This window comes from Cryptomeria japonica, chromosome 8, assembly GCF_030272615.1.
Source record: "Cryptomeria japonica chromosome 8, Sugi_1.0, whole genome shotgun sequence".
Classification (NCBI taxonomy): domain Eukaryota; kingdom Viridiplantae; phylum Streptophyta; class Pinopsida; order Cupressales; family Cupressaceae; genus Cryptomeria; species Cryptomeria japonica.
In genome coordinates, this window is record NC_081412.1 from 709,648,629 (window position 1) to 709,665,600 (window position 16,972).

At 33.1% G+C, this 16,972-nt stretch overlaps 1 protein-coding gene across 2 annotated transcripts; it reads right to left on the reverse strand.

Moving 5' to 3' along the window:
* On the reverse strand, positions 1–4,993 carry LOC131071286 (uncharacterized). 2 transcript variants are annotated; one of them, XM_058007072.2, is made up of 3 exons: positions 4,513–4,993; positions 911–1,199; positions 1–811 (listed from the first exon to the last, which is right to left on the reverse strand). In XM_058007072.2, exons 2-3 carry the CDS (start codon positions 1,190–1,192, stop codon positions 389–391), a joined length of 705 nt encoding a protein of 234 aa, XP_057863055.1. In that variant the 5' UTR covers positions 1,193–1,199; positions 4,513–4,993; the 3' UTR covers positions 1–388. The 2 variants fall into 2 exon arrangements, with proteins under 2 accessions (XP_057863055.1, XP_057863056.1); XM_058007073.2 differs by having other exon boundaries at positions 911–1,204.
* Between the last annotated feature and the right edge of the window lie 11,979 nt (positions 4,994–16,972).

Here is a 16,972-nt window from a genome sequence, read left to right on the forward strand (position 1 = left end):
TATCTTAATATGGCTATTACTAATTAATCAAATACTATTACTGATTTCCAATAACCATCAATTTTCTTTAAGTACTGTGCTATACAAAGCATGTTTTATCTTCTGATATGCCAAGTTATCTATAATCTCTAAAAGTGATTCAGCTGACTTGGCAACACCTTCCCACCTTCACCGAGAAAATCCATTCACGAGACAAAATCTACTGGAACTATTGCATAACTAGTTCCAAAAAATAAAATTGAATTGTATGCTTTGCTTATAAAAATTACATAGAACAAAAAATAAAACCAGTGAAACCATCCAAATACCGAAGATGTGCACATGCTCTCTTCAACAAAAATTATGTTAAATAGGTAAAGAAACTGGAAGAAGACAATAGCAGGGGCTACTAAAACTTCTCTGCCATTCTTGCCGTCACCGTTCTCAATTTTGAATAGACCTTACCTGCTGGAGATCCTAAAATAAGGCTGCACAAAGCATCTCTAGCAACTTTGATATTCAAGAAAGATCCCAAAATATGAATTCTTGAATCAGCAATCACAATTCTAGTCCTCGTTGAATTCTCAATTGCAAACTTTGTCTTTCCACCTTTCCCAGTTAACCTGCCGATTGCTCGAGAAAGATGCTCTCCACGGAGTGTTTTAACATCTTTAATCTCAAAGGATTCTACATAAAGGTCATCCAACCTCAAAAGTGCAATGGCATCAGGTACATCAAAACCAAGCATATAAGCATGGACAAAGTCAGCACATTTCTGCAGGTTACTGATTTCTGGGGTGTCTGGGCGTGTCTTTAATTCAACTCTACGGGCCTGAGTCAGAATCAAGGATATCAATGGAAGGAAATGCTACATGAAAGCAATCAATAAAGTAGAAAGAACTTTTTTAAGGAAATGGGCAAAGAAAGGTACCTTGATATTCATCCGAATGTCAATCTTCATCTGCTCATAAATAGGAGTGTAAATCTCCATCCAAATTTTCTTCAGAGGTGTAAAACGGTGAGGTGGAACAGACACTTTCCGAAATTCGGGGCGCCCACCAGATCTTTCATAAGCAGTCAACGGTTCAAATTGCGGCTTTGTGGGAGGGATGTCCGAAGCTCCATTGTGAATATTAGCCCTCCCTGAGGTACCCTCGGAATTTGTTTGTTCAATTGCCATAGCTTCGGGCTCATTTGACAATGCTTTATCCATCTTATTGCTGTGCTTGAAAAACCAACAAATTTAACAACAATCAAATGTCAAAGCATATGATCATAAGTTATAACATAGACTTACTAATTACATTTACAAAATGAGGATCGGGATTAAATGTTTGATGTGGAGCACTATGCAATCGATTTCAAGTTTTTTTTATCAACTAAAATGTACAAGAAGTTCACGTTAAAAAGAAAGGAACAAAAACATACACGCTGATGAAAACATTTTCAAGCTCTATTGCCTTCGCTGATAACATAAAATTTCTATGGCACTTGATAAAATTTTGGAGCACACCGTTTCAGGCAAGGAAAACTTCTTGTACTGAGAACCTCAGATAACAAGGTTGCCACGAATAGTTATAATACAGAAAATCTCAAATGGCTAACCCTAACTTCAGGTTTTTTCCATAACTACTACAAGGTAGCCAAAGATAATCCTGTATCCACAGATGTTTTTCAAAGTCAACTAATACAAGGCAGCCAAAGGTAATCCTGGATCCACAGCTAGTGATGTTACTAAATCATTATAGCATTATTGCTCTCTATCACATGCTCTGAGACCCTATATATATGCAGTGCAATGCACAATATATTCATAAATGTTGCTTTCTTTGTTTCCATTGATGTTCATTGTTCTCACTTGTCACTACCGTTCAGATCTAATACAAGTTTCGGTTAACTAAATTTTTTTCTGATGTGGCTCTTTCCAGAATTCTTTGGCTATTGCTTTTTGATTTTTCTCGACTCTTTGTGTAATACATGTGTCTTTCATTTGGCGTGGTCTTAACATCTTTATTACTGCCTTGGCTGATCTCCTAGCCGTTGTTTTCTCTGTGAATGTGTCTTTGTTTCATTTATTGGAAAAGTCAAATATGGTTCTTAACATGTAATAACTTCTTGCTACCTTTTAAAACCTGTGGTCTTTATACCCTAGTATTTCTCTATTATAACTGAAAGTACCTTATAAAGTCCCAAAAGTCAGCTTTGTTCATTTGAGGACACTAAATTATTACCACTTATTTCTGAAAAATCTGACCTGTTTTGGGAATCATAACTTTGTACACATCTATAGGTTGTTGTGGTTCTTCGATATTTCAAGCATTTTTTATCATATCCGCAAACATTAACTAATTTAACTCTAACTGTATAAAACTGTGACTTCTTTGAAAGACAAAACTCGTGCACTCAAACACCCTTCAAACTTCTTATATGCATTCTCTTGTTGCTCACTCATACTTGATTCCCAGCTTTATTAAAACTGTGCTTACTGACATAACATGCAATTCACAATACCTAATGATCAACCATCTTGACCAAAGGACTAGTGGGGGTATTGTTCTTGACTTTGAATATAGCAGGTAGTCACATGAGTACATATTCTCAGCTTTATATAATAACAACATAAAATTCTAAATTCCCCACTTCATTCATGTTTTTCTGAATGATATTGTGACTTACATGCTTTAAGTAAGGTGATATTTTGCTTCGACGTTACTATTTTTTATCCAAAGCTTTTTTCTTCCGATATCCATTGTTCTCACTTCTCACAACTGTTCAGCTCCAACACAACTACACTTGACTCACTTCGTACTGTAGTTTTCAGTTATTCAAACTTTTGGTTTGACTGTTTCACTTGCTCTTAACCTCTGGCTTGTTATTTCACTGATCTTCGGACAGACACTTTTCTGCTAATGTGCTTTAGTTTTCCTTTTTGGGCATTCTAATATGGTTCTTAACCTGTATTGACTCACTACTCCACAGCATCTTCCTACGTCTAATACTAGCTCGTGTTTTCTTTTGTTTCCTTTTTAGCTGAGTCTAAAAGATCAGAGATATATATATATATCCATTATTTGATAAAATTATGTAATTCAAATATTATAATTATATATAATATATTAAAAAACAATTATAAATCACTTTCAACACCAGACACATTGGTTATTATGTGGCACTGTTAAACATTAACACCTTTACAATTATACGGACTTTGGCTATAATCCAATATGTAGGTGTTGGAATTTAGTAGGCCTCTGATAAAACTTTAATTACAAGATTTAGTTGGTAGTGAAATCCATGAATAATAGCAATAATAATAGCTGGCTTGCATTCTCCCTCTCACCTCACCCAGGCAGTAGAAGCTGGAGGTCATGGTGATTCTCCTCATGACTCCCCTGCACAGTCAGCCTTCAGTAGCTTCTGTAATTTGCATGCTTCATTAAAGATGCCTTGTTCAACTATCACAGCTATGGAGAAAACGGAGGGGGCCCATCTTACGCTACTATGCCCTTGAGGTTTGATGCTTTTCTCTGCATCATGGAGGTCCTCAGCAGGTCCTAGGAATAAGGTAAGGAAAGTGTAGCCAAGATAACCAATTTTTGTCTGAGTTACTTGCTAATAAGAGTTATAGATGAAAGCTTGAAGTCAGTTTTATTGACATTATGCATTATTTAAACATACTTGTTTTTTATTTTATCTTTTGATACTGTAGATTGGAATGATTTGAAGCTACCTGGACTGCAAGCAGCAAGCCTTCAATCGATGACACATTTAACATATCTTAAAATATTTGACGATATTTTCTACTTGTGTTTATTACAGGTTGTATGTTCAAAAGAAAATATTTGATGATATTTTCTACTTGTGTTTGTGACAGGTTAGATGTTGAAATAAAATATGATCTGATCGTGTAGAGATTCCAAAAAAAAAAATTACTGAATGTGTCATGCTATCAACAATGCCGAAAACAAAAAAGGTGTCATAGAGAATAGGGAAAAATTAGGAAACCCTACCGCAGCAGAATTTTAAAAAAAAGAGACTAATCAAAACCAATCTCCCTACGGCTGCTTAAAATCTATTCACAGTAAACAAAAAAAATCAATATGAAAATATTGGGGTATTAGGGCTACTAGATTCTTACGCTCAACATGAATATATTGGTTGCATGTTAAAATTTGCTTTCAGGCATGAGGTGATGAATCTTTCAACTGCCTGAAAGTTGCTTGCGACTCTTTTTGAATTAGATTGTGTGCTAGTTTTTACATCAACATTGAAATTAGCACATAATCTAATCCAAAAACAGTCATAAGAAACTTCATAAATTGTAAAAATTTGATGTCTTTATCAGGAAATTGTTTTCAATAATCATTAGAAAATTGTTTTACCGTGTGCGACAACCTTTCGAAAAAGCAATGCCTTCATTTAAAAGATAACAGCAGAATTGTTTTAGAATAAAATAAAACCAACAAAAGAAATATCCAGATGCGTACAAATTCCAACAAATAAAACTCACTGAAACCATGGCAAGTCACTTACCTCAAGATTCTGCACAAATTGTGTCGCCGATGAAAAAAATGGGCGGACCCTTAGGAAAAATTCACAAATCCCTACCGCAGCAGGATTTGTTTTTTTCCAAATGGGATGAACCAAAACCAATCTCCCAAGTGCTGCTGCTTCAATCTATTCACACTAAACAAAAGTCGATTTAAAATATCGAGTTTTAGGGCTACCAGATTCTTGAGCTCAAGACAAGATTGTTTAAGCCTTTTTAAACGAAAATATTGTTTGCCAATTAAAACTTGTTTTCAGGAGTAGGAAAAAGGGTTAACCAAAAGAGGGTTCTATAAGTAGTGGCTGATAAAAAATGACAACGTAAGCTCTGGATCAACACACAGGCGTTGACAATATCATTAATAAAGGATTTATCGACCTGAAAAATACATGCATGCCGATACAGAAACCCTAAATTGTAGCTCTTCAGAAGCTGACAGGATTTTAGGGTTTCTCTATCTATAATGGTTGGATTGCCTTTTATTGCAATTCGTTTTTATCTAAATGGTAAATTTTTATTTTTTTAATTGTAAATGGTAAAATTATTGTATTGTTGGTAGTTTTGTCATAATTGAATTTTAAATATATACATACATCTTGGGAAAAGAGATGCCCCGTGTTGCCTGTTTTATCGGCCCGCTGTGTGGGTTTTTATTTTTTATTTTTATATGTTTATATTATCATTTTATTTGTTTTATTGTATGTGAATTTTTAAATATGTCTATATAATGTATTGTTTAATATTATTTTATAAATATTATATAGAATTTTTTTATATGTTTTTTTTTATTGTTTTATTAATATGTATAATTTTTTTTATCTAATTATATTTTTTTTTATTGTTATAATATTATTTATTTAATAGATTTATTAAATTTTAATGTTTAAATTTTAAACAAATCTATAAAATAAATAATATTAAAATAAATAATTTTAAAATTCTAAATAATATTACTAACACACGTGTTATATGCTTTCACGGAAACTTCCTTGCTACAGGCTGGCGGGATTGCACCCAATCTTCCATTTTAATTATCCTGTGGGATCATTTTTCCCTAGTCCTTGTTGCGGGTGGCAGGGCTACGGTTTTTTCATGATGGAAACTACCCTGCAGAGACTTTTGTCTTAAGTCTTCTTAGCTACGGGATGGCGGGGCAACTAACCTGTCACAGTGGAAATTACCCTACGGAGACTTTTGTCTTAAGTCTTCTTTGCTACAGGATGGCGGGGCAACTAACTCGTCGTGTTATTTACATCCCCTATCGCAGTTTCACAGTTGCCTTTGGTCAACGCAGGGAGTTGATTGCAAAGTAGAGATAGCGATAACCTGTGTGTTATGTGCTTCTCCTGTCACTTGTCGCAATTTCGCAGAAGCCTTCGATCAACGCAGAGAGTTGATTGCGAAGGAGCGATAGCGATAACGATAACACGATGTGTTATGCTATCCCTATAACAATGTGCTACTAACACGACATGTTATTGCATTACTACGACTGCATTTTTTTCTGAGTCGGACCAATTTGCTCATAGCTTTACCAACTCAATGGCCTATGTCTTCTTTATCCAAATACAAGTCCAAATTATAGTAATATTATAAGTTTAAGTAAATATTAAAATTATTTATTTTCTAGATTTGCTTAAAATTTAAGCATTATGATTTAATAAATCTATAAAATAAATAATATTATAACAATAAAAATTATATATAAATAAATAAATAAATTATACATATTAAAAAAAATCTATATAATATTTATAAAAAATATTAAACAATACATTATATAGACATATTTAAAAATTCATATAAAATAAAACAAATAAAATGATAATATAAACATATAAAAAACTTCATATAAAAATGAACAAATAAAAAGAAACATAAAAAAACCCTCTTCCTTTTCACAGCATAGTAGTAGCCCGCACAACGACGGAGAAAACGGGCAACACAGGGCATCTCCTTTCCCGAGGTGTATGTATAGGTTCTCGCGAAGAGATATTAGACTGAGGCTAGAGGGGCACATTCCATGTTGCATAGCCAGTGCCAAAAGGAAGAGGGTTTTGAGGATAAAGCTCCAACACATTCTATTGAATATTCTTTATCAAAGTCCAACTTAACTAGAAAAGTATTTTGACCTGATTGTTGAGCCCATTCCGAAGTTTTCCATGTAAAGATAAGGTTGTTAAGGAAAATTTGTTAGGGTTTCAAGCAGATCCGAAGCAAATATGAACTAACAATTATATGCAGATTTAAATACAAAAGATAAAGAAATAAAGCAGGACACAAATAACACAGAGATTTAACGTGGTTCACCCAGAATGGGTTACGTCCACCATACACAGTCATCCAATCTTTCTTATTATCCAACAAAAATAGTACATCAACCTTACAATGCCTTAAGCATCCCAGCCGCTTATAACATGCGTTTTTAGGGCAAAAACAAAGTCGGCCTTTTTAGGGTTTTATTACAATGTCGGTTTTCATCAACAAAAAAAATACCCAAAAAAAAAATTTCTCGGGGGCTCCCGCCCGCGAACCCTCACAAGGATACGTGCTGAGTGTACAGTACTTTGTTGATCAGTCGCCACATTTCAACAAAATTATCCCTCCATGGAAAGTAGTTTGTTCATGTCTTACTATCCCTTTCACCATAGGTTTGATCCCATCGATAATGGTTTTGGCAATAATTTTATAAGAGACCTGTTAAGAAATGTTAAGAAACATAAAGGGGTGTCATCTAGAGATAGTGTCTTCATTTCTACCTTTTAAAGAAGCTTTATCAATATTGGACTATAAAGAACCTTGTTCCAAAGCCTCCAAATATAATAGGTAAAAGTCATCTTTAATATGGTTCCACATAATTTGATAAAATTCCATTGAAACCCCATGTATCCCTAGACTTTTATTAGATGGCATTGAAAAAATAGCATATTTTAGTTTTCTCAACTTCAAACTATTTGGCCATCTCAAAAATTAATGCATTGAGCTACAAAATGCCTCATTTAAATTTAGTGCAGGGGTGCCAAGAGTCATATTTTATTTTGCATATTATGAGACTGGCCCAATAGTGTCAACGTGCTATGGTGGGTAGACTAATTATAATAGCGCCCTTGTGTCAATGTCAAAGGGTCTCAATCCTTCTATGCTATAAGGATTTAACAAATTTTCTTAATGGATTTAAGAGAAAAAGTGTCAAAATATAACACCTTACTTGATTGGGGACAAATCACATCAATATTAATGAGATCAAGTTATAAGAGCTATTGCAATTACAAAAGGGGAGTAGAAAGAGAGGAAAAAAGCAAATGAATTTAATAGAGAGAGGACTAAAGTAGATACAAAGGAAGGGGAATACTTCAATAGCAAAAAGAGTAGAAAGAAATAATCTTTGATCAAGTTCTTTTTCTATGAAATTTTTAACACGACCCAATAATAGAGGGAGATATAGATAGGATAGAGAGATATCTAGATAATAAAGAGAGCCAAGAGGAAGAGGGAGATCATGAGACATAGAGAGGGTACAAAGAGATATATAGATAGAGAGGATGGGAGAGAGATAATGATAAATAAAGGAGGAGAGGCGAAAAGGGAGAGAGGGAAATATGACTTGAGATAGAGGAGGGATGAGCATTCATAATATCCATTAAATAACATTTATACATAGAATTAGATGGACGATCCCACAATAGTGTACCACTTTTTGACCAAAGTGGCATATTGAAATCATCATTTTAACCAAAATTTTACCTTATTTCACCCATAGAAAATAAACTACAAAGAATTTGAAGGTGATATGAACTAATAATTTTTTATATTTTAATAGTAGATTCTAAATATATTTTAAACAAATGACTTGTGATTTTTTTATGCAAGTTTTGATAACTCTTTTTATAATGTTGTATTTATTCCATATTTTCTTTTTTAGTAAGCCTATGCTGGTTTTGATGTGTGATGATCTCTGACATTCAATAATTTGATCTTGTATGTCTGTACTCTTCTCAAACTTCATCTTTAACTAATTATTTGCTTTGTTAATATCTTTTCTTAATGCAAATAATTTTGCTTCTAGCTTCCATTGTCCTTTTCTTTATTCCACATTTTTTTGTCAATACATCTTCAATTATTTTTGCTTCTTCTATTTCAATTTTCAGCTTGTTCTCTCTAATTTTCCAATTTCTAAGATAATTTTTGAATTTTTCACTTCACAAAGTAACCTCTTCTTTAGTCATTTTAACTCAGAGCAAAGTCTAGCTCATTTAGTACATAACCATCATCTTCTTCATCATCTAATTTAATTCAGGTTTTGTTATCCAATGTCTCCAACACCATGAATAGGGCTTTCTCACACTATTTTGGGTAGTATTTTGATCTTCTTCATCAAATGATCCACTAGATCCTCATTCACAAGGAAAAAATTATGATTATTGTTAAACTTCTTTTTGTTGAAATACTTTCTCCTATTCTTTTCACTTTCACTATTGGAATCCTTGTAGAGACACGACCATAAAATGTCATATTTTCCCACAACTAAAACTTTTGAAAGGTAACTTACCTTTGTACTTGTTAGAACCTCTTTGCAGTATTCTGGAAAAATTAGTAATTTTCGTATTTGACTCATCATCAAAATCTAACTCATCTCCCTTCTTAGATGCCTTGAAATATGTCTCTTTTGTAAAAAAAAATCAATGTCCAATCTCATCTCGAAAGTGGCTAGGGATCCATGTAATTCATCCATTGTCAATTTGTTCAAATCCTTTCTTTCTTTTCTTTATTTTCCTATTTTTTTCTTTCTTTCCTTTGTTGCCTTTGTTTTGGTTTCCTTTCGGGCTTTTGAGCTCCAAAGAAATCTAAGAGGTTCTCCCTAAGGTTCCTTTGGATCATCAGACCCTGGTTTTCCTTTCTATTTGTGTAGATTCGAGATTTCGAACTTCAGGATCTCAAGAATTCTAGGAACTTAGTTTCTGAAGTTTTTGGTTCCCCGAACCCCAAAGTCCCACTTTGCCTTTGCATTGTTTTTTGGATGCCTAGACTTTAAGATCCTCATAATTCTAGGAACTTGGTTCCTCAAAACTTGGTTCCTATTGTGCTTGTGTAGCCACCAAAACCCAAGACTCTATGACCCCTCATTCTTTGTCTCTTGAAGCTGCATTAATGACACTTAAAGGTGGGGTATAAAATCTTGACACCAGCTCATTTTGAACCTACCTTGCATTTGGAGAGCCTATGTGAATCCAGAGTCACCCAGTGACTTAATGACCAATTTCTAGTGCGACCCTAGCTCAATTCATATGCTCTTCCTTGTGGATTTATTGTCTCGTGTTCTCTTCCCATTGTTATTTGAATGTTGTAGAGGTTGGTTTTTTCTCCTTTTCTTCCTTTCTCGTTCTTTCAATTTCCTTTCTATTTCTAGGTTTTTTTCTTGTTCTGTTTTTCTTAGGGTATGTTTTCCCATGTTTCTTATATTAGGAATAAGTTGATTCCTAGGATTCAAATCTTGGGACCTCAATTCAATGGTCATGAATTCTTGATTGAGGATTTGAACCTTACATTGTCTTGTTACACCCTAGCCTCGTCGTACCTAGGAATTCATTTCTAGGGTTTATCTTTTAATGTCATACCCTACAAAAGCCATAGTTGAGCTCTTTTGAAACCCCACTTCTCAAGGTATGCATATGAATTAAAAGAAGATCTTCTTCAGAACCCCAAGCCTTAAGGATAAAAAAGACTTAAAAACTTCTAAAGCTCACAAATTGTATAGTGTTGAATCTTGAACCCCGAGATTTGCACAATAGACTTAGCATTTTGATATTTCAGACACTGAGTGATTGAAAGAACTAAACCTTGTAGACCACTAGATTCCTAAAACCTTGAACCTTGAACCCCAAAGTTCTTAAGAACCCAAAATATTGAAACCAATCAAACTCTTAGGGAAGGTAAAATCTAATTAAATCGATAATTTTAAAGGATTGTTTTGATGATTGTAATTCTGCTTGTACCGCCCCGCTATGAGGCCCAAAGATTATATCAAATAATTATTTTAAAAAAAAAAAATTCTTTAAACAAAATAAAGTACCAAGTTAAATGTTTAATTTAATTAATTTAATTTTAATCTAGCACAATATTGCATTTCATTAATTAAATAATTAATCAAGAAAAATCAAGTACTATTTGATTATAAAATTAATCTTTTTCACAATAATATTTAATCAAACATTAACCAACTCTAAGATGACAAACTGCAACTAACATAACATGAAAACACAAGGACATGACTGACAAATACAAAACTAACTATGACCACAAGGATATCTGACAGGAAGGTTATGCCTAGGGTCTGACTGATATCTCCAGTTTCCACTTTACCAGTAGGTTGAAGAGCACGCTCAGACCTAAAGATTTAGGTGGAGTCAATGCTCAGTACCTGCAGCTACATAAGAAAACCGTCGAACATATACATATAAATCATATAATCGCATATCATGAAAAGGGAATGGAAGCGATGTAGCTTGCCCATAAAGAGCAGTGCAACGCTTTTCCCTTTCACCCAAGCACATCAGAGATAAAACACAATGTATATCAGAGCAACTAAACATTGATAAATATAATGACTAAATCCTAATATCACATATATAATTCATCTCATTAAACATCTGACTAACTGAGTATAAATGACATCACATAATCACATCATAGACATCAACATGAAAAATATCATACATCCTTAAAGCATATATCTATAGCAAAGGTCATCCAGAGACAAAATAGGTTAAATCGAGTCTGACCAAGGGAGGGGCATTAGATCCTCCCCCCCTAGGATTGGACTTACTCCTGGAAGTCGCAAGGCTAAGATAGGAACACAAGAACACATTAAAGTCATAACACTTAAGTAATTCTAAAATCTTCATTCCACAAGTATTCTTGCAAAACATAAATTCTCTTCTGAATTCCTTATCAAAAAGTGGAGATATCATAATGTTCAAACATCCAAACTTACAGTTTTCAAAGATGAGAACACTCTCTTAACACCTTTATGCACCATTGAAATGACAGATATATATCCAATTCAACTTCTACACATACACTTCTTTCTACACACAAGGGAAAACATAACATACTTTCACATTAAGTTCTGCAATTCAATCATAACTAATGTATCATTTATCATCTAAGGTCCATAACACATACACATGAAAGAGGAAGAGAGTTCACGGTGCATATGTCATATCACATCAACACCAAACATTGATCATAAAGCACAATACAACCTCCATCTAAGTGAGGTAGTAAAAATAATTTCATACGACAATCTATTTTAATTCAAATAGAATCCATGTCCACAAGCATCCAACAACACACGTCAAACAATTGATCTGTAGACCATACATTTATCACAAGCATAAAACCCAATCTACTTACTCCAGTGCACACTTCTTCCTATAATATCTTATGATCTAAATGGTTACAAATGAATTTCATCATAGAGAATACACTTTTATTTCCTTAATCTACTATTAATATTATTTGATTACCCAACATGCCTAGATCCAATCTTTGCAGTGTTCTCCTTTAACACAGTATTAGAGGTTCCAACGAACATGATAGAAATAACACTTAACACACAACTAGTGCCAACTAATTCAAACATTCAGATTGACCACCAAAAACAAAAACAAAAACAAAAAAGTAATCCAAGAAACAAATCTGTCAAGCTCAACATTAAATAAAGAAAAATGTCGGCAATCCAACAACCAACAACACCAAATACATGACAAGTGCCACAAATTGAATGGAAAGGAGAGAGAATTTATTGGTCATTCCTTCATAAGAAATTTCAAAAGAAAAAAAAACTAGCCCCAAATTTCACAAAACACAATACATAAGCAAGTCAAAGAAAAAACAGTCAAAACAAAATCTCAAAATGAGGTGACCAATATCAGCCACACTATAGGGAGTAATTGATACACAACACCCAAGATCGCATGTCCTGAGTGCGTTAGAGAATGTATCATAGACACCTCAGGATATTAAGTTAACTACATATCTTTATTACCATGCAATCTTAACCACATGCACTCAAATAACAAGCACTATCATCAAGAAGGTAAGAGCAAGAAGTGAATACACACATTATACTCAAATAGGATCCTCAGAAAGAACAGGAAGGAGACATAGAGCGCAAAACACCCAAGACTTACAAGGTCCTAAACATAAATCCCAAGGATACTCCAAAAGGACAAGCATATGACAAAAGGACCAACCAGACTAAGGGCACGACCTTATCCAAAGATTCTAGTGTTTGAAGATGGGCTCTGATACCAAATGTAACGCCTCGCTATGAGGCCCAGATATTATATCAAATAATTATTTAAAAAAAATAAAATTTCTTTAAACAAAATAAAGTACCAAGTTAAATGTTTAATTTAATTAATTTAATTTTAATCTAGCACAATATTGCATTTCATTAATTAAATAATTAATCAAGAAAACTAAAGTACTATTTGATTACAAAATCAATTTTTTTCGCAATAATATTTAATCAAACATTAAGCAACTCTAAGATGATAAACTACAACTAACATAACACGAAAACACAAGGACATGACCGACAAATACAAAACTAACTACGACCACAAGGATATCTGACACGAAGGTTAGGCTTAGGGTCTGACTGATATCTCCAATTTCCACTTTACCATTGTGTTGAAGAGCACGCTCAGACCTGAAGATTCAGGTGGAGTCGATGCTCAGTACCTGGAGTTGCATAATCAAACCGTCAAACATATACATATAAATCATATAGTCGCATACTGTGAAAAGGGAATGGAAGCGACATAGCTTGCCCATAAAGAACAGTGTGACACTTTTCCCTTTCACCCAAGCACATCGGAGATAAAACATAGTGTATATTAGAGAAACTAAACATTGATAAATATAATGACTGAATCCTAACATCACATATATAATTCATCTCATTAAACATCTGACTAATTGAGTATAAATGACATTACATAATCACATCATAGAAATCAACATGAAAACCATCAAGGTTAAATTGAGTCCAACCAAGGGAGGGGCATTACACTGCTTATCGATCTTGTAAGTATACCAGATGTCTTAGGAGGAAGTTGAAGTTGTAGAAATTAACAAGAAGAAAACCAAAGTTGAGGTTAAGCTAGAGAAGGCTTCCATTACCATGAAGTACCTATATTAGGGACAAGCATCTCTTTCAAAATACGAGAGTAAAGTTTGATGGATCATAGATACTGAAATAGGTCATATTGACCAAAGGGCAATGAAGACATTGATATTTGATCTTGAGAGTACCCTTAATTAGAAAAGGATAGAGAAGTCAGGTTTGACCCATCCTACTATATTTCTTCAAGTAGTGTAGAATAGATGATATCATTACTTGATGATATCTAGAGAACCCATTAGTGAAAGAATAGATCTCCCTTCTAGGAAATTAGTTTCAGGATTTCTTATATAAAAAGGGTAATAAATGGGTCATGTATACATGCTTTATTAAGTTCATGAAAGTCTACACATACCCAGATTTCTCCTATCTTTTTATTTTGTATAACCACATGGCTTATCCACTCCCAGTCTTCGAGAATGATTTGAAGATTTGTATATATGCAGAGTAGGAATGAGCGTTGATAAATGAGTTTTCATTACAGGTTTCTCTTGTAGACAAATATGAGAGATTGCAATCCATAAAGGCTTGGTGCAGGTCATAATAGTGAGTGGGCAAACATGGAACAACTTAAAGCGCACACACTAAGCATATAATTCTAGGCTTAAAAGTCTTAAACACTCGGAGTTGACTGACATTTTCTAGGCTTAATATGTTGCTTAATGTATGTGGTCACACTAAAAGTACACTTCTAGGCTTAAAAGTGTTAAACACTCAAAATTGACTAACATTCTCTAGACTTAATATGTTGCTTAGTGTGTGGGGTTTAAAGGTAGCTGACAAACATTCTACCAAAGACATTATAACACAGGTAGGTAAAATTTTGATCCACAAGATAAGGAGACACTTTGAAAGTGTTTTGTAGTTGATTGATTCTTCTAAAAATTTATGAGGTCTTGGTCCACGATAAAATCTCTCACTAGAGCTAATATGGACTCCCCTCCACTCATTCATTGGCAAAGATATTTAATGGAATGTGTATACATAGAAAATTGGCTATGAGCAATTAAAAAAATATTTTATATTTATTTAATAATTATTCTTCTATTAAATAGTTAATTTGAAAAGATTAAATTATTTAATTCATTTCATATTCTTCTATTAATTAATTTAATTGAAACATTTTATTAATTCATTCATTATATCCCTTTCTTCTAACGCGATTAATTAAATATCTAATATTTAATTAACTCATATCCACTATTCTATAGTTTCATTAATTAAATAATGTCTTAATTATTTAATCTTCCTTTTCCAACTTATCTCATCTCCACATCATCTTCCTCTTTGCCAACCCATCCATCATGTGGCTAAAGATATTAATATTTTTATAATATTAATTTATATCATTATCTTAAAATAATGTGTACATACACACATTCCTCAACCTCCCTATAATCTCTCCAACCTTCCTACATCTTTGGAGGGAGTTGAGTCCACTTGTCTTCTTATCCCTAAATCTACTCCAACTACCCTATATTCTCTCAAGTCTTCTCCTCAGTCAAGGTGAGATGAATGACACTTGGCTTCTCCTTCCACCTTTTCCTCTATCTTGTAGGTGTAGGATGAACATCTTCCACCTTTATCTCTTACATCTCAACCTCTTGCTCATAGCCATCCAAATTGCAAGATTTAATCATGTCCGTTGATCTTTGCCACCTAAGCTTATGCACTTAAAAATCTATAAATACAAGTCTCTTAAGCCATTTTTGAAACTAATAGCTAATCGTATAGTCAATCAAGAGTCTTTATCTTGGCATTCATGAGTTCATTTGTTTAGAATTTTTAGTTTTTGAGCAATTTAGCACAAATCATTATTATAGCATTAGTTTTGCATATCATATTATCTATCAAACCATTCCACACTTGCCATCTTGGAAGCTACCAGTGCTTGTCTAAGAACAAACTCATCTGCAACCAAGAACAATGGTGTTAGGACACAATGAGACATAAATCATGAAGGTATAATCTTTATTTGCTTTTTATTTCATGTTATTTCATTGGTTGAAGCTTGAGTTATATTTGCATGATAGACAAATGAGTTTGCAGGTAATTTCTCTGAGGTGAAACTAAAGTTGATACAGAGTGGATGGCTAACTAACATAATATAGCATACTAGATAATCCTCAATGAAAGAAGTAACATAGATTCATTGCATTCATAGATTTTTCATCAAGGCAAGTATGCATTGTATAAGCGGTTGGAAAATCTTAATCGCAAATGAGTTCATTAGCACTATATTTTTCATAGAAAATCAATAAAAAAATTCAACTATGTACATCAACAACATAGAGAGGTAGACAAAAATCTTAGCACTATAAGAAATGGCAATGTACATAGTTGTGTACAGAATTAGAGGAAACAACATAGTCGTTATTGCCCAATATAACTATTCTTTAGAAGGTAGATCGAGTAGTTATACAATTTGAAATAAATATTAATAATTTAATCCGCTACCATTGCAATCTATTGTATAGATTGAAGACATTGAATTATTGATGTCTTTCGTAGAGTTATTTTTTTCTTTTTTGTAATTGGACCAACAGTGTATTCTTGGTGCAATACGGATTTGGGAGATTTATTCTAAGGATACATTATCCATGAAAACCAACATTCAATGAGTTTTGTATTGAAAGGGGAGGGTAATCATAAAGTTTCCTATGTCAATACTAAAAAGGAGTGTAGAGGATAGTTTTTAACATAAGGATTAGTTAGTAGTTAGGTAGTTAGGTAGTTAGAAGGTAGATGGCTTTATAAAGCCATGATAATGTAATAGTTTATTATTGATTTTGTTGAATAAAAAATTATTAATAGTTCTGGGATTTTGTGTCATTTTTTCAATATGTAGATCAATATAAAAAGGTTTATTGGGTTTCAATATTATAATAAACTAGGTTAGAATTTGTGAAGAAAAATGAGAATCCGAGTCACTTTTGGAAAACAAATCCATGCCACTAGCCAAGATTTTCCCAAACTTCTATCATGTTGAATCCTATAAATCTTACAAGTGTAACATACACCAAATATAACACAATCTACTTGAAAAACTTGATAAAAAATGACTATTTCTACTTTAAGAATCAATGCTTCTGGATTAGATTGTGTGAAGTTTTTTACATCATCTTTCTATTTTGATTGCCCTCCATTATCCCAATGATGGATCACAGAGTGTGATCCAAAATGTTGATGTAAAAAAACTTCACACTATCTAATCCAGAAACATTGATTCTTAACATATGGATTGTGAAAACTTT